Below are 27,422 nucleotides of genomic sequence, written 5' to 3' on the forward strand. Positions count from 1 at the left end.
ATGCTTTCTGTTTTCAGGTGGTTGGCAGGACGAGACCTGGCCCGATGGTTGGACTGCGGTGACGAGGGACGGGAAGCGCTCGGCGCAGTTTGAACACACGCTGCTGGTCACGGACACGGGCTGCGAGATCCTCACCCGGCGCCTGGACAGCATTCGCCCCCACTTCATGACCCAGTCTTAGTCCACACTGAGAGGTGCATCAGAACGATAAATTTTTTTTTTTTTGCCCCTGTACTATGCATTTTTTTAAGAGTACAGAATAGAAAGATTTCACCGTTTACTTTGTTCTCAGTGATTGTAGATAAGAGGAATATCTCAAAGAACCTGACCCAATGTCTGCAAATGCAGAGAAGAATTTAAAGAATTTCCTTCTTTCCTCCTACCTACAACACTCAGGCTGTACTTTCCTTTTTTTCTTCAATTATCTCTTTAGCACCTTTCTTCCAGTTAGACCCACAGTTGCTTTTGTTGCTGCCATGATATTAGCTAGAAAAGCGTGGGTAAGCTTTCCCACTGGGACTTGATATTTTGGGATTCAGGTTTTTTTCACCATTTCAGTGTGCCCTGTCACTCTTGGTTTGTGAGTGGCACCTGAGATTTTAAGCATTTCTTATTCCAAAGACTTGCTCCTGCCTCTGCAGATACTGTTCTGGGCCTTGTTTGTTTATCAGTTGAGAAGGGGGCAGAAGGGAGAAAGACACGCACGTACGAGAGCAGGCTACCTTTCATTCTGCCCCCATCTCTCTGCTGGTGGCTTCTGTGGTGATTGCCACTGTGGGTGGCACACTGCGTTAATGGCAGGACTTGTTTCTCTTACTGGAGATTTGATCGTATGGGAAATTAACAAAGTCTGTGTTCTATGCAGCTCCCTGGAATAAGCTGCTTCTTGGTGAAGCAGTACTTGCAGGCAGCCTCCTGCTCCAAAAGCATGGTGAAGCTGATGTATCAGACTTGCCTAGGTAAAGGAATTAAACAAGAACCAAAAAGATCCCATGATTCATGGGATCCCTACGTGTGTTAACTGTGGGGCATTTTTGAAAAGTACATCCACAGTAGCTGTGGGGGATTGGATTTGCAAGACTTACAGTGAAGTATCTCAAAACAGGTCTGAGTATGTGAAAATGAAACACGTTCAGTGCTGTATTCATTTTCTTTTGGTAATTTTTAAACGGGTAATTGTTTTTCCCCCTCAGTTGTGTGAGTTTCAGGCTTTTGGAAAGTCTTAGCGGGGCAGCTATGAAAACTGGTATTTTTTTCCTCAGACAGGGTATAGAGTGGGCAATGTTGGTATATATACCCCTTTATATTCTGTTAATGGGTCATGGTGAGCTGGAAACTGTTATGATAAGGAGTGTGGATTGATTAAGCCTCCCTTCTCTCTATCCTTTCTTTTTCCATGCCCATTTCCCTTCCATCATCTTTGGTGTCTCTGCTGAGGGAATTTATTTTTTCTTCTGAATTGTAATGAAAAAATTTTCAGACCCCATTGTAGACTTCGTCTTACACCACTGTAACACAAGAAAAACTTAAACCAACACAGACATTAAATCATACAATCATGGGCATAAAATACACTTCTTACAAGATGTCTGGTGAATTTGTTGCCACAGACCAAGAACATGAAGTGCTGCATACCCTTGGCTCTCCTTGGCCTGCAGAATTTAGGTGGGGGAAAGGGGTTAGTGCTTCATAGCACTGGACTTGTCTACTCCCAAATTTACCAGAAAACGTCTTCTCTGCCCTGAGTGCCTCAGACCTCTGTTGCTGTAAGAGTATCACTGCGATGTTTTCATTACCTTTATTCTTATTTTTAATTATGCAGTAAAGTGACCTGACACGATGCACAGAGAGCGTGTGTGCGTGCGTATGCATGTGTGTGTAGAGATTTTTAACAAACAGACTGTAGTACTTGAGTGGGATTCACTGCGCTGAATGAGACGTGTTGAGGAGATGCCTGTCCTGGAGGTTTGCCCACCATATCCTTCACTTGAATGGTTACAATGGTCTTGCCTTTTCTATGTGTGTGTGTATGATGCTGGGGGTGGGGGGGCTTCATTTTTGGTCTATAAAATAAAAGTTGCAGCTGCTTTTAACAGAAATAACTTTTTTTTTCCTTGTAATCCAAACCCAGACGTAGAATTTTCAGTTATATCCAGGTTTGCTTGCACAAGTGCAAGCCCCCCACCGGTACATGCATGCAGTTAGAACTCACCCTTAAACCCACACATGTGCCACTTGGATACCTCTTTGCTGTTGTATTGACACAAACCAAATTTAGCACATTTTTAATACAGGTAGTCTATGATGCTATGCATTTCTGACTATAAATGAAAATCACAGCAGGAAAACTGCTTATAGTGAGTTTGTACTACTGCAGTAGTTTTAAATGAGTGGAAAGCTTAGTCAGCATCTACACCAGTTCTTCCAACATGAGAGGGCACATCAGGCTTGAGAACAAAACTTATTAGATAAAAATAATGAGAAAAGCTATTTTTTCACCTACCTAGCTGTGTCTTTGCTTGAACATGACATACTAGATTTGTGCTGACTAGATTGTGGAAATTAACTATTTTTTATTCTTACATAAGTTGCTATCCACTTAAATAAAAAATCTCAAATCTACTTTTTAATAACATTTTTAGCAATTGTATACACTTTTACCAAAAACACAATCCTGCAATTAGTTCAGAAACAATCTCTTAATGTATTTTCCCTGTACTGTCGTGTAAGGCAGTGTGGAAATTTTTCATGCTGTTTCTGCAACTTGACTTGAATACTTAAGGAGAGAAAATTTGGTAGATGGTGTTGAGTAGGAGTAACAGCAGGAGGAGAGAGGCCAACCTGCATGTTTTACATGACAGCCAGCAGAGTACATGCACATTTCATGCACAGTCATTTGGTGGGAAGTTTTTGTCTGTTGAAGTTACCATTGTCAGGATGGTGCAGTTCAGTACACTACCTTGACCACCAAAAATGAGGTAGAAGCTCTTGTTCTTGAGTCCCTTTGTTTGCTGAACAACTTCCAAAAAACCCTATTTCAAACATGCTCCATTCAATCAAATGCTTTGCAGGACAAAGTAGTGGCTGGGACATCAGCTCTTCAGGCTAGGAAGAAGCTGCAAGTCTTTGACCCAAGTGCTCCGGTATCAGTACGTGTCTTTCTTGTTGGCAGTACAGACTGGCTTCCCACACACACTCTGAGATTCAGATTCTCTGAATTAATCATGTAATGCAGACATGATTGTGTGGTCTTCAGCCAGTCTGTGCAGCATAGAGGAGCAGCTGTTCCAGTGTATTTTAAATCTGTTACATCCAGCTGGGGGGTGGTTTGCCAGGTTAGTTAGTATTGTATTGATACCATTTTGTAATTATGGCGTACTCTCAGTGGAACAGCTTAGCAGCAAGTTTTCTACTGAATTTTCTGATGTTCAGCCAGCCTTCCTCGAGCTACAAGCTACTGAGAATCACTTCACTGCTGGGCTAAAGGGCTCACTTTCTTTGTACAAATTCAGTTTTTAGTTCCTCCTGATGCTCAAAATTGAATTCTTATAACATTCATATTTGTTCTTTACTGTCTGAAACAAAGTTAAAAATGCAGTACCCCAACTATTTTCAGAATGCTCTAGGCATCTTTTTAATGACAGATGGAAAAGATGCAATTGTCCCAGTTGTATAGCAGTGGCTTGGGGTAATTTTTAGTGGTGAGAGGGAATTTCTTCTAATAAGATTACTGTTTGCATTCTGTGTTCTCCGTAACAGTTGTTTTGACCAGGATTCTTTAAAACATGAAACTTCTCACTTCATCAGTGTCCTTGGTTGACTGAAAAACACTGAGTTTTTATGTATCTAACTTTTCTTTTAACTGGCTAGTCTTTCTGCCTCTGCTTTGCAGTCTGATTTCTGCTCTTTCTCTGTGTTTTTCTGGATGTGAGGCACTGGTTACAGGTTTCAATACAAAAAGAATTTTTTCCAGTCAGATCACTTCACCTAGAGTTAAGAAAACCTGCAACTCCAAAATTGAGACTTAACCCCTCCCCCTCCAACAAAAAAAATCTCAGAAAATCCTGAAGCCATCATCAGACAATGCTCTTTCCTGTTCCCCTACACCCCTCAAGAGCAGACTTGCTGTAACAGTAATAGTGCCTGCTTCAATGGCATGATCATGTAGAGGTAACAATACCATGCTGTTTGTTTTTGCAGTGTTGGCGGCAAAGTCTTGCTTCATTTGCCAGTAAGTTTAAGGAAATGGGAAAGCTGTCCTACTGAAGCCTTGGAAGACTCTACTAGAGCAAGTGACAAGAGGAGTCTATGCCATGATCTTTACAAGAGGCCTTGTCAATGAGACAAATGGGAAATAAGGCAGAACACAGACCACCCCGAACATGGATCCCTCTGAACACTGAAGTATCTGCTCTATAGTTGGCTTCAGTGTTGAGCTGGATGCTGCAATCCACTGTAGTCCTAGAATAGCCTCAGAAACGTGACAAGTTCTGGCTACTTTCTCAGCACAGTTGCAGCAAATGGATGCTGCTTCTCAGCCCTGTGCTTAGCTGTGCCTTCTGCAGTGAATCCCACATCATTTGCTGTAGACTCTGCTGAACACTCTGTCACACACTGTAAAATCACTAGAGCAGAACAAGTAAGATAGCAATCACTCTTAATGCTCAGTAATTCCAAGAATGGGTTTAGAAATAAGCTTTTATTAACCAGATTGAGTTTGCCACTATTGAATTTGAAGAATGATTATAGAAACAAGTTCCGTAATCAGGACTAATTCTGTTATGCTATTTAGTGGTAAACAGTTTTTTATTATTTAATACCCAGAATGCTCACCCTAAAATACATGGTCTTCCTAGTCCCAGTGAGTTTTCAGTTGCTTGATTCTATCTTCTATCAAAAATTCCATTACAAAAAGGCAGTTACCATGTTGCTGGCCAGTTAGAAGGTCCACACTTGGCTCTAAAATTTTAGGACAGTTCGAATGCTTAAAATAAAGAAGAAAATAAAAATTACCAAGAAGTCAATTTTCTCACTCTCTCTCCCCTCCCTTTTATTGCTGAGACATATTTTAACTTCTTTCTTTTGTAAGAATGATGTCATGCTTATGCCTATAATATTTACTAAAAGTCCAGGATAATGCTTGTTATCTTTGGGGTTTTTTCGTCTCTCCTCCAGTAAAATAAACTCCAAATGGACACTTTTTTGAATTAGGTGTCAGTTTTCAGTAGCTAGCCAAGATTGATCAGGAGCAGTAATATTAACAGGCATTTCCCCTTTTGTCTGTTTGGAAAATGTTAGGTAGCTTTCAGTATTAGTTTCCTAGGACATGTTCATGTATGAATAAAGCACTGAAACGATACCCAAGTTTCTAATTGGGACAGGGGATAACTGCTGGATGAAATTTGCATAAATGCAGTGTTTCCAATTGTAACAAATGCAGTGACAGCCAACTGATTAATCCAAAACAGAATACATATGAGCTAAAGCAGATAAAGTTAGTACTTCCTCCAAAGTTATATACAAGAGATAGATGTAGACTGAGATCAAATACAAAGCCCATGGTGGTTTCTGGAGATAATGCTCATAACTATTTGTATATCTGCAGAGGAACCTAAATATTACCGAATATGTAATCTTCAGTCTCTTTACATTCCTTTTTATAAGGAAGAATGTTCTAGCAATGGTGAATGCCTGAGACTGTCCTGTCCCCTTTATCAGCTTTACATCTGTGTGTATTTGTCTTGTACACTGTTGCTTGCTTTTTACTGTGTGCCTGTGTTTTGGCACATGCCTGGAAGCTCAGAGAAGTGTGTTTGTATCAGAATCAATGCATGTGGTATACGTCACCCTTTAGCTTCCCTGTTTAAAACATGACAGTGGGCAGGGAACCTGTACTTTGACAGTGTCTGATCAAGAAATGTCTTCTTTACCTTTCAATATTGTGAACATTACCTTTTTCCTGAATGCATCAGCTCAAAAGCCTCATTAATTTTGTCAAAAGGCAGCGTGTGAGTCACAAATTCATCAACCTTGATCTTTTTGGACATGTATTCAGTCACCAGTTTGGGTACATTGTCTACACTCTTCCAGCCTGAAAGAAAGAAAATATGCCTTGTTTTTTCCCTTTTCCACCCATCTCAGAAAATTAAAAATAGAACCCTTACACAGGCACTTGTATGATCAATATGAAAAGGAACAGAAGCAAGTGACACGTTTGTCCCTCCCACGGAGGTCTGGCAAAAGCACACATTATCCAAAGCACAAATCTTTCACTAGCTGTTCCAGCATTCAACATAGTAGCAGCCCTCACCTAGGAAAGTATACACAAGACATCTCTATCAGGCCCCCTATGTATCTTTATAACCCAACCCCATAAGTTTTGTCTTGCTTGGACAAAGAGCAGTGTAATAACTCAAAAGTCTGAATACTTCCATCAACTTCAGCAATTACTGAATTCCTGAAAAAAAGAACTCAATGTGGTTTTGAGTTGACAGCAGAAAACGTGTATCAAGCACTTGTTACCTTTTTATTTTAAAGGTCTTTACAGCACATTATCATGTTGGCCCCACAATTTGCTTGAGTGGTTAAACAACACAAACACACTGATGTGAGTTCGAATCTCCCCAAAGAATAGGTCCTTTCACTGGATCAAACTGAACCAAACCTTCACTTGGTGATAAAGCAGTCTCCCTTTAGTACTGAATAGCATACAGATATATTCTCTCTTCAAAATACGTTAGATATCGTACCTATGTGTTAATCTGTACCCTGTCCGTAGGAATAACAGATTTTAAAAGTCTGTATCTTAAAAGTCAACACAGCATTTATGGATCGTCTGTCAATAGTACATTTCTTGCACAAGCAAAACAGGTGGTGTGTTCTTCCCAGCTTTAGCCCACAGTAAATTATTTTTATCCCCATACCAAGAGAGAGTTACCTCCAAACGCAGTTCCTTTCCATGTCCGCCCAGTTACCAGCTGGAATGGCCGTGTGGAGATCTCCTGGCCAGCAGCAGCTACTCCAACTATCACACTGACTCCCCAGCCTTTGTGGCAGGCTTCCAAGGCAGCCCTCTTCATGGACAGACAGGACAAAGCAGAGTGGTTATTGCTAAGGTTTATGCTGCCTGGACAGGTAGCACTTCCTTTCCCCAATTAATGAGTCACCACATCAGCATTTAAGGAACAGTAAATACACTGAAAATTACATTATATTTTCCATTGGTTCAGATTCTTTATGCGTTAAAGGTTCGCTTTGCACTTTTTATATCCTATCTAGCTTTCAAAGAAGTCACTCTGAACTCCCACTGAGAGTTGGGATAAACTGTAATCACATACCATACTACTGACAGTTAGGAATGCTACTGTAATTCCTGAAAACCTAGCCTTACATTCAGCAATACGTCTGTATTTCCAAAGGTGAAATTCACCGTGAGAAATTAGGGAAATACTGACTGATCCCTGAGAGTTTACTGTTCACTGCACAATATATTTTATGTGAGTTTTGTTAATTTTTCAACTGTCACCATAAAGAAACTCAGGATCTCAAAAAAGTCCAATTAAGGAAAAAACATTTTAAAGTGCCATTTTCAACCCAAGAAGTAGCAGCTGCTTTCATTACATAATTAGGATTGAGTGTAAATTGTCTTTTTTAGTCATAGCAGTTATCATTACTATGAAAAAAAATTAATGAGTCTAGCATGTTCTGTGTTAAGAAAGCAGCTGCTCTTGCTATTTAGCTGAGCTGGTCCTCCCTGTATATGCTCCTGTTGGTCAAGCACTCACCATGACTCCCACATTCCCAATGCACTCAAAAGAGTAGTCCACACCACCATCAGTCATCTCAACCAGCACCTCCTGGATGGACTTCTTGGAGTCTTGGGGGCTGATGCACTCAGTAGCTCCAAATTCTTTAGCTTTGGCATACTTATCCTTGTTAATGTCAATGCCAATGATCCGGGATGCTCCTGCTATTTTGCAGCCCATGATAACTGCCAGCCCAACTCCTCCCAAACCAAACACAGCACACGTCGAGCCAGGCTCCACCTAGGAGTAAGAATGGAGTCATGAGCAGCAGACAAAAATTCATCCTTTTCCACATGAGGAGGAAATGTAGGTTAAGGAGTCTGTAATAAAGGAAAAAATGGAAGCAAATATATATGGCTATAAGATTTTATAGATAAAGGAAACTATATATAAATTTAATCCAAAAAGCTCTTTAGGTACTAAGCTTTTTCTTTTGCCTGAAGACTCATGCCCACTCACCTACCACCTGTGTCACCCTGAGCTTCAGATTATCAGAATGACTTGCAGCAAATGAACTGGGAAAGTAATTTATATATAGCTGGTATCAAAAGGGATGCAGAATAGTCCACCTGAATTTCTTCCAGAGGGCAACAGGTTCTTGTGACCTGATCTGCTTCTTATGGGGAAGTTAAGAAATTCTTAGCTAAACTTCATCAGTTGAAGAGGAAGAAGAAATACAGATTTGGTACATCACGTTTACAGTCCTGCTGTGGTCCCTAAGCTGTGTGTACCACAAGCACAGCCTTTACCTTAGCAGTGTTGACAGCAGCCCCATAGCCCGTGGAGATGCCACAGCCCAGCAGGCACACTTTGTCCAGAGGCGCTGCAGCGTCTATCTTGGCTACGGAGATATCAGCCACCACAGTGTACTCAGAGAAGGTGCTGGTCCCCATGAAGTGGTAAATCTGCTTTCCCTTGCAGGTGAATCTGCTGGTACCATCAGGCATGACTCCTTTCCCTTGAGTAATTCTTGAGGCAAAGACAGGAAAGTGCAGTCAGAGTCTTAAGCAGCAAATAGTCTCACTAGACAGAATTCACTAAGCAGCACAGAGAGGCAATTGCATAATTGCACCTTTATATTTGGACCATTTCAATAAACGCAGGAGTTCACAGAAATGAGATGCTAAACTCCTAAAACTTCATGCTGTTAATTACTTCATGGAAGCACTGAAAGAAATGGAGTTAATATTAACATGTTGACTTTGTTAGCTACCAATGCTAAGTGCTTGTGCCACAGTACACCACCACTGTCTTGGCCTCCTTCAGTGCCTTCCCCTTGAATAGCACCTGTCAGTTATATCACTGGGGCTTTTTTTTTTTGAGTTTGGGAGACTTTTTTCCAGAATAAGAGCTGCAAATTTATGTGGGAAGCAGGTATTAAGGAAGAAAGGAGCCATCTGTACCACTTGAAAGCTTTGGTGTTTGCTCCCAAGAGCTAAATTCTCTGAAGTGCTTCCCTTAAGTATGGATTAAATACAGAGTAAGAGCATTTATGTTTTCAAACCTGTGGACACAAGGTAGCAGTCTGCACCTTAACATATATGAAAAGAGAGAAACAGTTTTATTTAAGGGAAGGAAAGAAATTTTAAGGAAGAATGGAAAAAAAATTGCATAACTGACTCCTGAAACACATACTTTCCAAGTCATTAAATGATGCATCAACAGATTTATTCTTCAAATAAAACTTCTGTCAATTACTTTTGATAACTACAGCAGGTATACATTGAACAAATGCTGTAGTGTGTCAAAAAAAAAAAAGTCCAACAGACCTTATCTTCTGGCACAGGTTTGTTTTAGGATTCTTACAGAACTTGCACTCTCCACACTGGGGGATGTATAGAGGGATAACAGTGTCCCCTAAGAAAAAAAAACATTCTGTGTCTAGTCATTGAGTCAAGCAAGGCATTCTGAAAAAAAAAAATGAAGTTACTTGATTGTCATTGTTTTTATGTGAGCTTGTGTTCACTTAAAACCTTTGCGTAGTAAAAGCTCTGTATGGTACACAGTGGTATTATAGAGTGCTAGATAAACCACTTTAATCCTGGCTGAGCAGACAGCCCATCCAAAATTCATCGTTCCAGAACAAGTAGCAATGTTACTATAGAACAAAACCACCCCAAATCAACAGTGAACAACATGATTAAACACTTTAAGCCTTTTAATTAAACTAACAGACAAAAACTATAATTTGAAAAAAAAAATAATCCCCCAACCCTCTTCTAACTACACATTGATCCAATTTAAAGTAAAAATATTGGTATTCTGGGCTCTTTCAAGCTTTAAATCAAGAGCTCATTGAATAGATCAGTGTTGTGTCTCACAGGCCATAGAAATCTACACAGGCATACACCCCAAAATAAAACATTGTATTAACTCCTACAATATTGCATTTCAGTGGCCCAATTTGACAGCGGGTCTTCAAATAAAGTAACACTGTCAAGGAAGGCAGAAAACTTGTAAGGTATTTTCTTACCCTTCTTTACTTTTGTTACTCCTTCCCCAACACTCTCTACAATTCCTGCTCCTTCGTGTCCCAAGATCACAGGGAAACATCCTTCAGGATCAGCACCACTCAGAGTATAGGCATCAGTGTGACAGACAGCAGTGGCAACTATCTGTGAAGAAATACATAATCTGAGACACCCTGAAGAACAGAATAGTAGCACAGATGTAAATAATTCCCTTTGGTCAGAAATTCAGAACAATTGCCAGGTCAAAGTTCTGGCAGCATTTGGGATATGGGCAATATACTTTCAACTCCTGGCAAGGCACTTGTACTTTGAAAAAGCAAAAGTCATGATAGTACATTTTATAATTTCTGTCAACCAAAATGTGACACTGAAAGGGGTAAAAGATGACATGTTGTTTCCTATAGCTAGAAATTGGTGCTCCAAGTCATCTCAAAGTAGGTTAGCATGTCAGATTTGAAGTAAGTTAAGACACAGAGGTAAAATTACCAGAGAGACCATGCAGAACTGTCAGTACTGCATAAATCCAGTTTAGGTCTTCAGCACCATGCAGAAATCCTTTCTACAGAAAAACGTTTCACATCAATGTATGCTTTTTGGCAGATACAGGCTACTGAAGTCCTGATGAAATCAGAAACTTGGATATAGGGAATCCGAGACCAATCCCAGCTCAGCAAGCAGTAACTTATGACCTGACTGATGTAAAATCCAGCATGTTACACAGCTGCCACAAATGACAAATTGCTTTCCTTCAAACATGATAAACATGTTCTCAGTTCAGACATTTTGTGAGAACTTGGTCTGTAACAACTGGAATTAATCCCCAAGTTTAGCCATTATCCTCAGACCAGACTATGAAGTGAGACTAGTAGAAACTAAAAGTGTTTTTCATAAACAGAAGATCTAAATACTGTAATTTTATTTTCTGTAAAGCCAGCTGAGATACTAATGAACTAATGATATCTATTCAACATTTCTTCTGTTGGCAAACAAACCGTTCATCTTTAATATTCAGTCTCCTAAAATAGAAAACATATAGATAAGAATTTATGTAATTACCTTGATACGAACTTCATGAGCTTTTGGTGGAGCAACCTCCACCTCCTCAATAGAGAGAGGTTTACCTGCCTCCCAGGCAACAGCAGCCTTGCATTTAATAACCTAAAAGACAAAACCAACAACAACAAAAAGAGGACATCTGTTGTATGGTTCACTCAATAATTCTTGTTCAGCCAAGTGAGAAAATAAAAGAAGCACTACTGGCTTTTGGAAAGAATCCCAGATCTGAAATTCATAATTTCAACACAAAGGTTTAATTGCCCCACATTTGCTTTCAGGAAGCTAAACAATAATGAGTAAGCCAAGATCTCAAATTTGGATGTCATTCTCTTACTGAGCAAAAAATATAATAAGCCTGGGAGTGCTTAGGAGACACGATGCAGTGAAGTGAGCAACATGAATGGAAAGGTTGCATAATAAAAATGGGAGTTTAAAACCAGAGATTGCCATTCATTTCAGATATGTTCATTAAGCATAGTGTTTCAAGTTGGCAAGTTCAGAAAGGAAACTGTGGAGACCCACATCAAGAGTGAATTTCCTGTTCCTTATCAGGATGGTTTCCGAGTAGGATTCTGGCAAGGAAATGCATGTGTGCAGCTCACATGCAGAGCCCTCCAATGCTGCAGAGGGACAAGAGGAACTTTGCTTTAAGGCTCCTGGCAGCGAGTTCCTAAGCACTGACACCTCTGCAGTGGCCTCAGGGATCACTGTTAACAAGTCTTCATTCACTGCTCTCAACACCATGACACATCCTGCTCTGCATCCACACCTAAACATCCCAGGAAGCTTTTCAATCTAAACAGTGCAGAGCCTGGATGAAAGAGGAGGATTTCTGGATCTGTAAACCCTATTAACAGGTACATATGCACAACTGACTTAAAAAATCAGCAGGCATTATAGCCATACAACCTAGAGCAGCTTCAGCTACTGAAAGGATAAGCATCTGGATTACCCTTAGAGGTTGGCTTTACGAAGATGACAAGGTCTAAGCCATTGCTATCAGAAATATAAACCAATAGAAGAAAATGACATTTTGTGTGTTCAAAATAGCTGTAGTGTTCCCATGGAATGCTTGAAAGAGGATTAATGCAAATTTCCAAGACCAGACATACAGTCACCCAGCCTTTTAGAAATTTCACTTTCTGGAAGAAAAAGCAGTGCCAAGACCACCTGTTGAGCTTGCCAAGTCTGATTCATCACCTGTGATCAAGAGAAAAGAATGGCTAATTTATGCCTTTCTGTAGTATTTCTGTTGTAAACAGTATCAGACTTTGCCAGAGCCAGTTAAAATCTTCATGGTACCTGTAATAGCAGATCTTCAGATGCTTACCTTGGCTTAAACTCAGGAAAATAAATACTACAGACCCTAAAAGCTTTGTAACAGAAAACAGGTACCTGTTCCAACAGCCAGCAGGGATCTAAATTAGACAGAAACGCCCCAAACTAGAACTATGAAATCTCCTTGCCCTGCTTTTTAATACCAGGGTAAATATTACAAAAATGCATGGAATGTGCCATAGTAACTAACTGTGGAATCACCGTGTGAGCCATTGGTCGTAATCTCTAAATCTACCAAAGATTTTGCCAGAAAATCTAAATTCAAAGCACAAAGTGCAAGAGGAGCCATCACTCAGTAAATAATTTACTGGTTTTCAATCTGTCCCCTCATCAGGTCATCACTTGTTCTTGCACAGGAGATTGCGCATTCCTGAAATGTGATTTCCACAAGCTTAGTTAAACACAAATTTAAAGACAGGAGAAAAAATATCTCCTTACAGGATAAATTCTGATTATCTAAAACTAACAGTACACATCTGAAAGCACATTTTGAAATAGTAATTTCTGATTCAGTTCACACAGCCACAAAGGCTCCTGGACTATTCAGAGTGGGCATAAGGAAAGCCCCATCTTCTTCTGCCTTCTAATTATTCAAAGCTTTGTGCTGTTGCATTGCTGAAAACCTTGAAGCCAACAACTGGAAAAAAAACCCAAAACACCAACTTCCAGCAGTTCTTCATTTCCTCTGTTACAATACTAGCACAGGAGCACATCTCTTGGGTTCCTTGTGGCTATGTACATGATCAGCTATCTCAGTCGGGATGAAACCGAGCTCTGGGCAGTGACAGAAGCTGTTCCAAACCCAGTGCCAGCCTGGAGCAGCCTTCAGCGTCCGGCCAAGCGCCCACCGAGCTCTCTGGGGCCCCGGGCACTGACCGCCTGTGCAAAATTCAGAGCAATATTGGCAGAAGGTCTGGACTATAGCGCTGTTCTTAAAGTAATGCAGCAAACGTGCCAGGCAATGGCTTTCTGAGCAGGCAGGAAGGCCCCTTTTTCACCCCTTCCTTCACGCCGATTCGGTCGCACCTGGCCGAAGCCCACAGGAAGCCACGCAAGCTCAAGGTCTTCTGCTTGTTCCTCCACGGCCGCGACCCAGGAGTGGCCGGAGCGCAGCCCACAGAACGCGCACGGGGGTCGAGTACAACACACGGCGGGGAGCAAACGCGTGTGTTTTCTTTCCCAGTCCCGCAAATACTCACAGCGGGAGCCTCCCACGCCTAAGAAGCGGCACCGACTCCGCCGCACGCCTCACAGTCGTGGGGCACGAGCGCGGAGACGCCCGGACAACCCTCGCACGCCGGCTCTCGCCAGCGCTGGGACGGGAGCGGCCACGGCGGCCCCGGCCCGCGGCCCCGGCGCCAGGCAGCCCCCGGAACCCGGCAGGGAGGGCACAGCAGGGCAAGGAGGGCTCGCCCGCCTCATCTGCCCGGTGCGGGACGCTCCGCCCGCCCCCGAGCGATCTTCCCGCCGCGCGCGCCCGGCGACATTCCCACCGCGCGACGCAAACGCTCACCCCGCTCGCCATCGCGCACGGCCGCGGCTGCCTCCGGAAGCGGACGGGGAGCCCGCCTCCTTCTCCACCGCCTCTCTCTCAGGGGCGGGTGAAGGCGCTGCCTCTTTCTTCCCTCTCGCCCTTGCAGGGCGGGGGCGCGCTGGGTCGGTCACAAGCGTTTTATAGCGCTTTTCTTCCCGCAGACTGCGGTGCGGGCCAAGGTCTCTGTGTTTCCTGAGGGCGCCCGCAGTGTTGCCTTGCGGTGCGGCTGGGTTAGTGGCTGCTGAGGGCTGCACCAGCGTCTTCTATCCCGGCCCCTTTAGTCCGGCAGGGAGATGGACTTTACTGTACCTCCGAGGGAGCAGGCCCGCTGTCCAGGCTGATGGGCCTGTTCCTGCCGGCACCAGGTTGCCCAGATTCCTTCCCAACTAACGGGATGCCACGGCCTCCTCTGCGCCGCTCGCTGAGGGCTGCGGCAGCGCCTGCATGGGCCGGCCTTCCCCATGCGGGAGAATCCCGCCCTGCTTCCCGTTCTGGAGGTGCTTGGTACCGCCTGTGTCTCACCTGGACACAGGGGAAAGCTGACCGTGTCTTCAGAGCATGTCCTTGGTGCCTGAATCTGTTCTTCGCTGGCTAAACTGCAGTGGTGGAGGTTTTACTGGGCGACAGAGTGCTTCAGACTGGGTGAAGTCAGCTCCCTGCCAGGGTAGGTGAAGGGATCTGCAGCAGGATAGAAGTTTTGACTGGCCCTTTTGACATTCCATCTGGCGGCCTTTGAAGCAAAGGGGCCATTGCTACAAGATGGTGTCAGGAAAATTAATGCACAAACACTAGAGGTTTACATCCAAAACGGAGACAGAGGAGTCCTGTTACTTTATTCGAATAAAGGGAGAGGCCATGGGGTATTCCCCTGGGGTCTCTCAAATTGTTAGAGGACGCAGCTTCCTTTTTATCCTAATTTCTCGGCTGCATTTCCCTCTGTCTTTCCCCATTGGCTGAGGTACTTGAGAGGTACAGACTCCCCAAATCGCCTAATACAGACACCCTTCTAATGTATAGCCCCCTTTTTCTTTTCCTATGAAATTTATGGTTCTTCCTATTGCTTCTTTCATCTCTCAGTGTCTATCTTTACCTATCAGCAAACCCACAGTTTGTTTGTAAAGACAAATCTATCTCATTCCTTTCAATGGGATCATTAACCTGCTTGTGATGTTTCATTTTCTGAAAACAGAAACCTTTTTTCTCCAGGCAGGGTAGGAAGGGCTTCTTGTGAGGTCTGCAGACATGATTGTGTAAGTTGAGGGGAACAGTGCTGCCATGAGCCATTGAGATTTTCCATGAGAGGTGCTGGTGCCTGAGGAACTGCAGGGTATAACTAAGTCCCCCTCAGTAAGAAAGGGAACTTTTATTTTCCAGTGATACTCTAACAAAAGCTTAGCAAATACCACAGATGGACAACAGCACCAGCACGTGGAAAATTAATAACATGACATAAGCAACTATGGCATTTAGTAAATAACATAAAAGTAACATAACATTTAATAACAAAACTAAAATGACAAACTAAATCTGTAGGGTCAGGAAAGCTGACACAGAGCTGGAAGGTAATTTGGCCCGTGAGGGTGCTATATAGGTTTCACACCTTATTGCTGAAATCAAAGCAGGCCTTGTCCATTTCCTTGGTTAAATTCAGCTCTGCCAACATCTCCTGTGAATTTCATGCTCTTGGCCACCCCTGGATTGTCAGTGCTTCCAAAAAGTCTCCAAACAGTTTATGTTTAGCTAAACTCCACAGATGCTCCACTTCTTTAGTATTTGACATCCTGGACATTGCAGGCACTGATTCTGGTAGACAAAGGGACAGACACATAAACCAGACCTCTTTAACACTCGTTTTCCAATTTCAGAGACTAAAGGGATTGTTTATTTTTTCATCTTCCCTTCCCTTGAAGTTTTCTGATGCTGCCTCCAGTGTTGCTGTGTACTTCTGGAAGCCTCTGGACATGGTAAGTGGTTTTGCAACTTTCTTTCTGTTCTGAGCACCATGCAAGTAAATCAAGTTACCACTCCGCGCTCTTGACTGAACTATCTAGTCTTTGTCACATGTTTCAGGTTTATGTACATAAGTTCTGTAGGTGAGGACTTCCATTGCTGCTCTGGATTTTACATTGGGTTGGTTTTGGTGTTGTTCTAGCAGGTGTTACGTGTTAATTGGGAACATCAATTTAGGTTGGGAAAAGAGGAGAGCTTGGAAGCACTGTGAGCATGTGAGGGGAGACAAAGTCCAAAACAACTAGGGATCTGTATTACCTTCTTTTTTTTTTTTTTTTTTTTAAATTGTACTATTGTGCCTACCCTGGAGGCATTAGTTTTTTAGTGAGCATTTTTCTGTACCTTAGTTTAACTTCGAAGCACAAGTGTGGGGCAAGAAATCACTTGCAAGCTTGGCAGGCAGTGTATGCTGAATGAAGATGCGAGTGATCTGCCAGGGTGCCCATCCTGAAGCAGCCTGAGTGCCAGTGACAGAAGCTGGCTGTGTGCCTCCATCAGAATGAGGAGCTGGTGGTTTGGCACTGGAACTGCTGGCTGCAACCTCACACGCTGGTGAACAGATTGGCAAGGCACAGGGATGCTGGAGCAGACTGACGAGTCTACCCAGAGGCAAAACTGAAATGCATTCATACAAATGTTTCCTGGTTTGTTTTCTCCAAGCAAATATGATCCTAGATTGACTCACAGGTAATTTTGCTCCTATTAATACTATAACTTTTCCAAATAAAAGCAGTAGTTTTGATAGAAATATTTCATTAGAGCAACCCTGTTAAAGCTGGGATAACCTATGCACTAGTTACAGCAGTGGATGCTTGAGTATAACCCTCTTTTTGTGGGGCATTGCTCTCAAAACCATCCTTTTGAATTCTGATTTAAGTTTCCCACATTTTCCTGTGAAGTACTGGAGGATAATACTTGCTTAGCATAAAAAAAAAGCTAGAAAATCTCGTCATTCTTCAAGTTAGCATCAATTAATTTTTATAAAGTATAAATATAGCTGGTTAAAAACGGAAACATTTAAAAAATCAAAATTGTTTTAATTCAGAATCACAGAATCAATTAGGTTGGAAAAGACCTCCCAGATCGTTGAGTCCAAGCTTTGACCGAACACCACCATGTGTAACCAGATCATGGCACTGAGTGCCACTTCCAGTCTTTCCATAAACACCTCCAGAGATGGTGGCTCCACCACTTCCCTGGGCAATCCATTCCAATGTTTAATCACTCCTTCTGTGAAGAAATTCCTCCTAATGTCCAACCAAAACCTGACCTGACGCAGCTTGAGATTATGTCCAAAAATGCTCAAAGCTTGTTTGTATTTCTTTGGATAATTCTTAGGTAATTAAAATGTTCTGGTTTTGTAAACATAAATATAAATTTAAATATTTTCCAGTAATTCAAGAAATGGTTAGTTCCACAGGAAAAACTTTAGGAATAATTTCACTAATTAATCCTAGTATAATTCTAAAGTATACTAGAGTAAAATAACTTTTCAAAACAAATTTGATGTAATCAAAATAAGTGTGAAAGTGACCATGACAGTTTTGTAGTAGAGACACATGAAGCTGGGATACTGAAAGATTTTTAGTATTTTAGATATGGAAATAAGTAATTTGGGGAATTTTGTGATTAAATTCTGCATTCATTGAAAACCAAATAAAACACAAAAAGCTGATCTAATATGTGCTGATTTTAATATGTTAGTATTGAACTACCTATGCAAGGGAAATCTGAAAGATGAAAGTGGAGAAAGGTTTATGCTGGCACCTCCTTCTTTGCACTTTGGCAGCATTTTCTTCTGGTTTGTAGAAATGTCTTTGCTTTCAAATGTAATTATTTGACCAGCTGCGAAACAAGTGATATTTTAGGAATTAAGCAGAGTTTGAGGAGCTCTCTAATTATCTGCTGAATTTGAAGTCCTGCACAGTTAGTGATTGTTGTCAAAGGGGCAGGAGGATCTCCGAGATCCCAGGCAGCATGCCTGGAGAGCAGGGACAGGTGACCACCAGGTGGCCCTGTTATAGTGGAGAGCTCCTCAGTGCTCAGAAGGGCTTACACAGTTTTCCACGTAGCAACAGTTCAAAATAATTGGTAAAGTGCAAATTATCATTTACTGTAGGCAGAGGTTTTTTATTGTCATCATTTTTTTTTTATCTAGGTTTAGATTTTTTCCAAAAAGGAATATTATTTTTTGTTCCAATCCCACACAGATTCATTTATGTGTTTATATTTATTAGACAGATATTTGGCAAATTGATTACTTTTTTTGAGACTTGTCACTTGTATAAAATTAAGACTGTGCAGATGTATATGCAGTATTAGGGAAACATTGTTTATTGGAAGGAACTTCTCAGAGTTTTCTTAGCAAGGAATTGCTGGAACTCAATTAATTAACATTTATTAAATTATTTTGGTGTTAACTCATTACTGGCACTTTTATTGTCTTATGTTTAAAAAGTAGTTAAGAGAATTATAGCTAACTACTTTTATGTCATGGCAGAGTGATATGTGCAGAAGTTACTAAAAATTGGCAGACAGGATGGGATTTGTTTACCTTTGATAACTCATTTGTGTGCTCATGATATTCTGTGTAATTGCTGATTGTGCTGAGGGGTATCCAGAGGTTCAAAGGGCTGTGGGCTGGGATAAAAGTCACTCAAAAGAGGTCAAAAGGCATCATAGTTCAGCACTGAAAGAAGGATCTGTTTAGCAGAATGACCATCTTTGAGTGACAATCCTGTTCTTTGGGGGAAGATTTTTCAGAGTTGTACTGTAATACTCTGTGGGACTTGGTGCTGAAAATATATTAAAAGTACAAGAGTGTTTGCCAAAATGAAACCACATCCATGTATGCTGTAAAGTGTTACATCATAATAAGAAAGTTATCTACTGCTTTATATAATAGACTTCAGAGCAGCAGGGGTGGTTTCCCTGCTGGGCTGTGCTTGAGGCTGCAGCACTCACCCAGCTGAGATGGGGCCAGAGAGGAGAGGGCCCAGCTCACTGAGGAGGGTGAACGTGGGAGGCAGCAGCAGTGGACGGGCAAAGGCTGTTGGTCACCGCTGAGACCAAGGGTGTGGTGGCAGGGCCTGTAGGGTGAGGGGGAGCACCTCCTGTCCTGTGGGACCTCTGCTGATTGAATGCCCTGTATGGGATGAGGTTGACAGAAACTCTTTGTTAGTAAAAGTGTTTTCTTGGGAGAGACATCCTTCTATGCCTTGTCCAGGCACAGACGGACCAGCAGAGACAACAGCACAGGTGAGTGCCTCATTCTTGTAACCTGCTTCCTAGACAGCATTCCATGCCTATGGCTTATGATTTCATCTCACACAGAAGGACATAAATGTGCTACATGTACTGGTATCTCATGGTGCTTAGGACATGTCTAGTATCCGCTGTTGAGTGTATAACCCGTACAACAGTTGTAAAAACATCTTTCCAATGTGTACTACTATTTCTCCTCAAGACATGTATGTGATGCTCTAGTCCATCAAACTTGCACAGCCACCGTTGATGTGAAGACAACATAGATTTCAGAATTGCTGTCTGCCCTGCTTGCAGTTGTGAAGTGCCACGGAAGGCTGGCACCTCTGCAAAACATTCAAAATGTATGTACCTGTTGCAGGGAGTTGATAGTGACATCCTGTCGCTGTGCAGCTTTGTGTATGTTTCAGACATGAGGTGGTGGTTGTTTTTTTTTCTTATCCATGTAGTAGAGAGAAAATAAGATCAAACTTGTATGTCAGCAGGCATGGATTTAATGATTAACTTTTTAATGGCAGATCCTGTCTATCTACGTTCTAGAATATGGCTTGCTGTACGTATCCATGTATTCTATCCTGACTTGCTGTATGTATTCATGTATTTTACGAGTTTCAAGAGCTGATCTGTGAGGTCAGATGTTCAGATGTTTGTACAGACAGGCACAGACCTCAAGGTGTCTGTCTGCATCTTGGTAGTCAGTTTTCTGTCCCTCTGTTTATGTTTGGGTTGTTTGCTGTCTATATCAAAGAGGTGGAAAAATGGAAGAATATTTGACAGAAATCTCTGTGGAATAGACTCTGAAATTCACTTATGAGGGCTAAGCACAAATCTTATCTTTTCCCCTGCCTGCAGCAGTTCCAAGGCTTCAATAATTTTTAATTAAAAGACAAAGGCAGGCTTTAATGACTTTATTAATGGCTCAGCATTAAGTAGTTGTCCAGAGTGTAACTGGCACCTGTTTCAGAGAAGATTTTGGCATTCCACTGTGAAGAACAAACTAGATCATATCCTAGCAGGTGTGGCTTTGCATTTGTTAGCAGGACTAATAATTTGCTATTCTACAAGATGCCCTGTTGCTTGGATTTCCATTAGGACAGAAATATTGTGTAGCTCCTAGAAAAGGATAGCAGAATGAGGCAAATGAGGTAAGGAAAGTGAGAGTTAGATCCACCTTGATATATTGCACATAGCAGAGATGTAACAAAAATACTGATAAAGGTCTGTTAAAATGAACAATTGATTCTGTTCACCCTAATGAAGGAGAATGGCCGAGGGAAAAAAATGTTAAAATAGAGAACAGGACTCTAAAAAAAAAAGGCTGATTTTCAGTGCCTGCTATCACAGAGTGATGGAATATCTCAACTTGTGCTCAGAACGAATTTCATTGCCAGACCAGCTGTGATCGTAGTATCTCCTACAGAATTTCACTCTGCAATGTAAGGAGGAATTTTGCTTTGTAGTTTCTGACAGCCTAGGTATAGCACCTCTAGCACCCACATTTGTGTGGTGGGACATAAATGCACATGTAATGTCTCTTCCCAGTTCCAGTCTGTAAATTTCTCTGAGGTTGTTCCAAGATCAAAACTAGACCATGAGAAAAGCCACCAGTCTAAGATCAGGATCTAAAGAGGACAAACGTGAATCAAAGCAGGAAAAATTAGGAGAAAATGATGCAAAGCAAAGTGATAAGAAATCCTCCTGCTTAAATGAAAGATGTTGGAGTGACAGGTTTTGCATTGGGATAATTTCATTGTAGCAAAACACATTGTGGTCCTGAGAGCAAGACCAGAGAGCAGCAGCAGGGGTGGGTTCCCTTCTGGGCTTTGGGTGGGGCTGCAGCATTCACCCAGCTGAGATGGGGCCAAGACGGCCACCAGCCACTGTGCGCACGAGATCCTCTCTGTTGACAAGCAGCAGGTCAAGGAAGGACAGCATCTTTCTGAGTTGGTTCCCTAAAGCTGTCATCCATGTTTCTTAGGAGTCTTTTGACCTGGGTTGTACCACCTGTGTGATGCTCCCAGTTAGTGTCTGGCAAATTGAAGTCCCCCATAAGGACAAGGGCAGTCGACTTGGATGCCTCCCTTAGTTACTCAAAGAATAATTGATTGGCATCATCGTCCTGTCCATAGGTCTGCAGTGACAGCCACAGTGACATCCACATAATATTTGTTTGCCCCTTGACTCTCACCCAGAGGCTTTTAACTGTGCCTTTGCCAACTGAGAGCTCCCTACATTCCAACCTATTCTATTACATATAGTGGCACCCCCCTGCCTCTTCAGCCCTGCCTTTGCCTCCTGGAGAGCCTGTAACCATCCAACTTCAGTGACAGGACTTGTCCCACCAGGTTTCACTTATGCCAATGATATCAAGTCTCTGGGACTGGGCAAAAGCTTCCAGGTCATCATTGTTTGTTCCTCAAGCTGCCTTAATTGTTACAGAAATGTTTCCACGTGTGGTACTTTGTAGCCAAGACTTGTGCAGCAGATTGAGTGATCCCATTAGTGCTCCTTTCCTCAAGTTTTGGTGCACAATCCCACTGTTCATCACTGGCCAGCCTTGTATTTTCCCTTTCCCCTTTCCAGACTAAATTCTGTCAAATAGCCCTGCTAGCTCCTGTGCTAGAACTCCTTTTCCCTTCTGAGAAAGGCTCATCCTGTCAGGTATCAGTAGACCAGGTATTGAATAGATCATTCCACATTCAAAAAACCCAACATTTTTTTGCTTACACCAGCCTCGGAGCCATGCACTGACCTGATGGATCTGCCTATTCCTCCCAATATAATTGCTTGTTACTGATAGGATCAAGGAAATCACTTCCTGTGTTCCTGATCCATCAACCAATCGTCCCAAGGCCCTGGAGTCTCTGTTGATTGAGTGCACTGCATGGGATGAGTTTGATGGAAAACCTTTATTAGTGAAAGTGTTTTCTTGGGAGAGACATCCTTCTGGGTCTTGTCCAGGCACAGGAGGATCAGCAGCAGCACCAGCACAGGTGAGTTCCTCATTCTTGTCTCCTTGTGCCCCACAAGGTGAGGTGCTGGTTGAGAAGGGCCTGGGCCAGGAGAGCATCTGCTGCACCGGTCCCTCTGCTCAGCTTCCCACAACTGTGTCCTTCAGAAGAGCAGGACACTGCGGATGCTGAAAAGTGGAAGGGAAGGGAGGGTTTGCTGCAGCTCAGGAGCAGGCTCAGTGGGGCAGGCAGGTGTGCCTGGGGCCCCCTGGCCACCTTCTTTGTCATCCAGCCTCTTCCTAACGGAGCTGCACGAGATGTGCAGCAGCGGGGCAGCCTTCAGATCGTTGCTGAGGGGAACCCCTCAGGGGATAAGGCCACTGGATCTGTGCCGAGCTGAACCATGAGCAGGAGGGTTCCCTGTGCTGAACGTGGGCTCTTCCCTCTGGGCTATGGCAGATCTTGCCAACACTCAGCTGTGAGGCCCTGCTTCCTCAAAGGCTCAGGTGCTCTTTGGGAAGCCAGTGTTGCATGCTCTGCCTGTTGGAATTTTAGGAGGAGGTGTTCAGGTTTGCTGAACCTGGCTCCTGCTGGCCAGGGTCTCACCTTTTGCCTGCACGTAACAACTCAAATCCCTCGTTCACGCTAGCGAATGGCAGCGTGTGTGTGATCAGCAAGTCTGAATTGAATTTCTTCTCCAAATAGCTGGAAACTAATTTGGGGAGGCATTCTCTCATCTTCCAGCCTAGAAACAGGAGAAAGCGGCTGCATGAATAATGGGAGAAAGGCTGTTTTGGTAAGGTAGTGTTACAGTGAGGGTCAGGACTGGTGCCAGTCCCTTGTGAGAGACTTTCTGCTCTTTTGGATGAGTGAGGTCCCGTGTGAAAGAAGCAGAGGTTTATTTTCATGTGTAATGCTAATGTTTAATCTGGTGGAAATGCAGTGCTCCTCTTAAGTTGTCTTTTACTTGAAAACCCTCTTTACTATGATTTGTCAACCACCATGAAAAGAAAAGCTGAAATATTTGAAATGTTTTCATAAGTCTTATACCTCCCAGCACAGTCCCCTTCCAAGTACGCCCAGTCAGCAGAAGCATGGGATCAATGGATATCTCTGAACCAGAATTCAGTACCCCAACCATGACACAGACACCAGTGCTCATATTGCAGGAAGCCAAGGCAGCAATCTGATGGGACAGAGAGGTGAATTAGAGAGAGCCCTGATGAGTTGGTTAGGAAAGTGTTCTTTTTGTGCAGTCTTCTGCCCCTCCCTGGTAATCTGAAAACACATCCCCCCTTGTGGAGCAGACCTGGAGAGCCTGGGGCCTCTTTTAAGACTTGTACACTGTTTTGTCTCACAACGATGTGCCCAGCAGTGCTGGCAGCAGGCAAGGAACTTCCCATGGTGTCCCAAGAGGAGCCTGTGATGATGTGGGAGGGAGGACAGGTGCTGAAAGTGTCACCTACCATGGTGTCCGCATGCCCGGTGACCTCAAAGGAATAGTCCACGCCATGCCCGGTCATCTCAGTGAGCACCTCCTGGATGGGCTTCTTGAAGTCTCGAGGGTTGATGCAGTCGGTGGCTCCCAGCTCCTTGGCCTTGGCAAACTTGTCCTTGTTGATGTCCACGGCAATGATGCGGGAAGCTCCAGCCTCCTTGCAGCCCATGACAACAGAGAGGCCAACTCCTCCGAGGCCGAAGACGGCACAGGTGGAGCCTGGTTTTACCTGCACAGCATGGGGCCCTGTGAGTCTCCAGTGGGAAGAGGAGCAAGAGGAGGAGGGGAAGGTTTCTTTTGCACAGGATTGATAGGTTTGCAAGGGTGGCCATGGGGTGCTAAACACGCCTGAATACCAACCTTGGCTGTGTTGATGGCGGCCCCGTAGCCTGTGGAAAATCCACAGCCAAACAAGCAGACTTTGTCCAGAGGTGCTGCAGCATCTATCTTGGCAACGGAGTACTCTGGGACCACGGTGTATTCTGCAAAGGTGCTGACCCACATGAAGTGGTGGATCTGCTTCCCTTTGCAAGAGAAGCGGCTGGTCTTGTCAGGCAGCAGGTTTTGTGGTTCAGAGATACTGCGGGGAGATGCAAGTATTCACATTTCTTTGTGTAAAGCACTGATGGGGGTTTCAGACTTTTCATGAAGTCAATCCCATGTAGGTGTAGGGAAAGGGAAAGCAAACTCACTGGCACTTCTGGCAGAAGTTGGATTCGGGATTTAGGCAGAAGCTGCATTTCCCACACTGAGGCATGCAGAGTGGGATGACTTTGTCTCCTGCAAGAAATTGGATCTCTCTTAGGTGCCTTTTGCTCAGCAGGCCCTAAGGGCATTGCCTGTTGAATCACCCACCCCTCCTGAGCTTTCTGATGGCAGCAACCTACTGTCTTGGGGTGACCTTATGGTGTGTATCCCATATCGCTGCCTATGCCCAGAAATTAGTTTTTGTGCCTTTCTATGCCTCTAAACTGAGCCTGAAAGGGGGAAGGAAAAAACTGAGCAAAACTTTTTCAAAGCATTTTGCAGCTTGTTCAAGGTCACACACAGATAGCAATTGGTTTTCCCAGCTTCGGCAGGGGAGGGAGGAAGCACCCGGCTTGCTGCTCCCCGAACAGCTTTTTGGCCAGTGGTTCAGCTGCTTTTTCTCCGCAGAGAGACTGAGAGTTGAATTTTTCCTTCCCTGGAATTTCGGATTTTTCCCCTTTTCTACTGGACTGCTTGATTGCTTTAACATCAGAGCACATCAGGAGGACTTTCCACCGGGCACAGAGGGCCTGGCCCTGGGCCAAGCCCCAGCTCTGAGTAGACCAAAGGGAGGACTCTAACACTTTCCCAGGTTTTTTTTCCCCACAGTGACAGATTTTTTTTTATTTAGCATTATTTTCCTTTCCTGTGTGTTTGTTAAATAAATAGTTTTATTTCCTTCACTTTCCTTCGAGGAAAATTTTTTTTTTCCCGAACCTGGTGGGGGAGGGGTGGTTGTGCCTTCTCTCAGAGGATATATTTCTAAATTTGTCCAAACTGGAACACCTACCATGAACCCTCTGCTTTCCCTGTGAGGATGAAATGCTCTAGGCCCCACTCGTGTACATGAGGAACAGATTGGGAAAGTGGACATGAGAGTCCAGTGCAATGAGTGTGCAGTCAGGTTTTGAACCACTGACTCAGGAGCAGGGAGAAGTTTCTGAGCACCTGGCAGAGCTTTGAGTCCTGAATCCTGGGTGTGCGTTTGAGTGTCTGGTGGTTACCTGGTTTCACAGAGGTCACTCCTTCTCCAATGCTTTCCACAATCCCAGCTCCTTTGTGGCCTGGGATAACTGGGAATTCCACATTAGGAAAGGAACCTGTCAAAATGTGTTCATCTGTGTGACAGATGCCTGTGGCCACAATCTGTTTGGAGAAGAAAAAGTAAATGGTGGTTTTTAGAAATAGTACAGCCTCTGTTTATCTCAGTTTGTGGAAGGATTTTCCACAGAACTACTCTGGACGGTTAAGGCCCATGGGTGGACACAGATCTCTGAGTTGTATTCAAGGTACAGCCGCAAGAAGAGCAACTCCCACAAGGGAGAAAAAATTATTGAAATGTGTTTTTACCTTGATCCGGACTTCCCCTGCCTTTGGGGGTGCAACTTCCACCTCCTCAACAGAGAGTGGTTTTCCCGGAGCCCAGGCAACAGCAGCTCTGCACCTGATAACCTGGAAGCAACCGAGAGGATTACATTGCATAGGAACATTTGCCTTTAGCACACAACTGGGGGAAGTCATCCTGCAATCACCTGAACCCCAGGTGTTCAAACTTGGTGATCCTCAGCTGCACCTGAGAGCAAGTGATGTTGAATAAACACTGGCCTAGTTTAAGGTCTGAGGAAACCCCATTTGTGGTTTGTCACCCAAAGAGTATCAGGTATAGCCTTGGAAAATTATTGGGTTGTGATAGCTTTTGTGGATTTTTCATAACATCGCCATATGTTACTGGCCAGATTGTGCTCTCATCGGGACTGTGGACCCTACCTAGTGGAAATGTCTATGGAGAGCTTTGATGTCAGCCTTGTAAGACACTGGTCTGAAGGTGAGTGAGAGTGGTTATGGAATTGTCCCCATCTGATTGGCAACTCGATAATTCTTTTCCCTTTACCAAGGTTTGATTTGCGTGTGACATCGCTCAAACCCTTCCCTGTTTAACTGAAAGCAGTTTGACATCAGCAAAATGTAGCTTGCAACTTGAAAAGGGTATTGCCGTGGCCAAGGCTGAGTGGAGGAGGTGAGTGGCTGAAGAGGGCACCACTGAAGAGCCACGTTTGCTGCCAGAGCAGGAGCAGAGAGTGGGATTGAGCAGGAGGGTGCTTTTCAGAGCAACACAATTCCATATTTTGTCTCCTGAGCAGCTGGGCAGGACAGAGGGGGAACGCACTACCTACTGCAGGTATGGACACGTGCAGTTGTCTGAAAGCAGAAGCTGGTGAAACTCACGGGGATTTGGAAGAGCTGGGGGAGTAAGGCTGGAGGAAAGAGGGCATGCAGAGTGGCGTGCAGGCTGAGCCTTTTGCAGAGGATTTTGCCAAGAGCAGGGCACCCAGGAGGGAAAGGGAGATGGGAATTGCGATGTCCTTACTTTTCCCGCAGTGGCCATGTGGTCTTAGCAGAGCTGTGTCCGTCGCTGTGGCAGGCTGGAGGGAAGCTGCCGCTGCCCTGTGTTGCGCTGGTTAATGTGTGTCGGATGCTGGATTCTCAGGAGCTCAGGGAGTGCTGAGGGGAGGAGCTGGATATCGACAGGGAGATGGATGGGGGCTGAAGTCCTCCAGGGAGGCTTTTATCAGTGACCCTGCCCTTGGGCTGTTCTCTGCCCTCCCTGCCTGAAAAGCTCAGAGAGCTCAGAAAGACTTTTTTTCCCTCCAATTGGCTTCTGGCAGGTGTAGAGGGAGGAGATTTGTGGCACTACCTGGGCTTCCTCAGAGTCCCCTTTTTGCCATATTGGACCTGGTGGCCCTTCAC

At 43.7% G+C, this 27,422-nt stretch overlaps 3 protein-coding genes across 4 annotated transcripts in view; 1 reads left to right on the top strand and 2 right to left on the bottom strand.

Moving 5' to 3' along the window:
* The window catches only part of METAP1 (methionyl aminopeptidase 1), a 30,210-nt gene extending 25,178 nt beyond the window's left edge, over positions 1-5,032 (top strand). Inside the window, exons 11-12 of one of the 2 annotated variants that reach the window (XM_048304547.1) lie at positions 18-194; positions 4,201-5,032. In XM_048304547.1, the coding sequence (XP_048160504.1) occupies positions 18-181 (164 nt within the window). In that variant the 3' untranslated portion in view covers positions 182-194; positions 4,201-5,032. Of the gene's footprint in view, positions 1-17; positions 2,100-4,200 lie in introns of those variants that run through there. The other variant, XM_048304546.1, reaches the window with a different exon arrangement.
* LOC125326364 (alcohol dehydrogenase class-3) lies at positions 4,681-14,269 on the bottom strand. Its single transcript, XM_048304548.1, has 9 exons — positions 14,184-14,269; positions 11,333-11,434; positions 10,279-10,420; positions 9,575-9,662; positions 8,555-8,774; positions 7,785-8,045; positions 6,938-7,073; positions 5,953-6,091; positions 4,681-4,984 (listed from the first exon to the last, which is right to left on the bottom strand). The coding sequence occupies exons 1-9, from the start codon at positions 14,193-14,195 to the stop codon at positions 4,960-4,962; spliced, it is 1,125 nt and encodes a 374-aa protein (XP_048160505.1). The 5' UTR covers positions 14,196-14,269; the 3' UTR covers positions 4,681-4,959.
* An 8,099-nt stretch (positions 14,270-22,368) lies between these two features.
* LOC125326816 (alcohol dehydrogenase 1-like) lies at positions 22,369-27,228 on the bottom strand. Its single transcript, XM_048305333.1, has 9 exons — positions 27,043-27,228; positions 26,025-26,126; positions 25,679-25,820; positions 24,620-24,707; positions 24,288-24,507; positions 23,896-24,156; positions 23,480-23,615; positions 23,036-23,174; positions 22,369-22,617 (listed from the first exon to the last, which is right to left on the bottom strand). Exons 1-9 carry the CDS (start codon positions 27,058-27,060, stop codon positions 22,593-22,595), a joined length of 1,131 nt encoding a protein of 376 aa, XP_048161290.1. The 5' UTR covers positions 27,061-27,228; the 3' UTR covers positions 22,369-22,592.
* Between the last annotated feature and the right edge of the window lie 194 nt (positions 27,229-27,422).

The sequence above is a fragment of the Corvus hawaiiensis genome, chromosome 5 (genome assembly GCF_020740725.1).
Source record: "Corvus hawaiiensis isolate bCorHaw1 chromosome 5, bCorHaw1.pri.cur, whole genome shotgun sequence".
Taxonomy (NCBI): domain Eukaryota; kingdom Metazoa; phylum Chordata; class Aves; order Passeriformes; family Corvidae; genus Corvus; species Corvus hawaiiensis.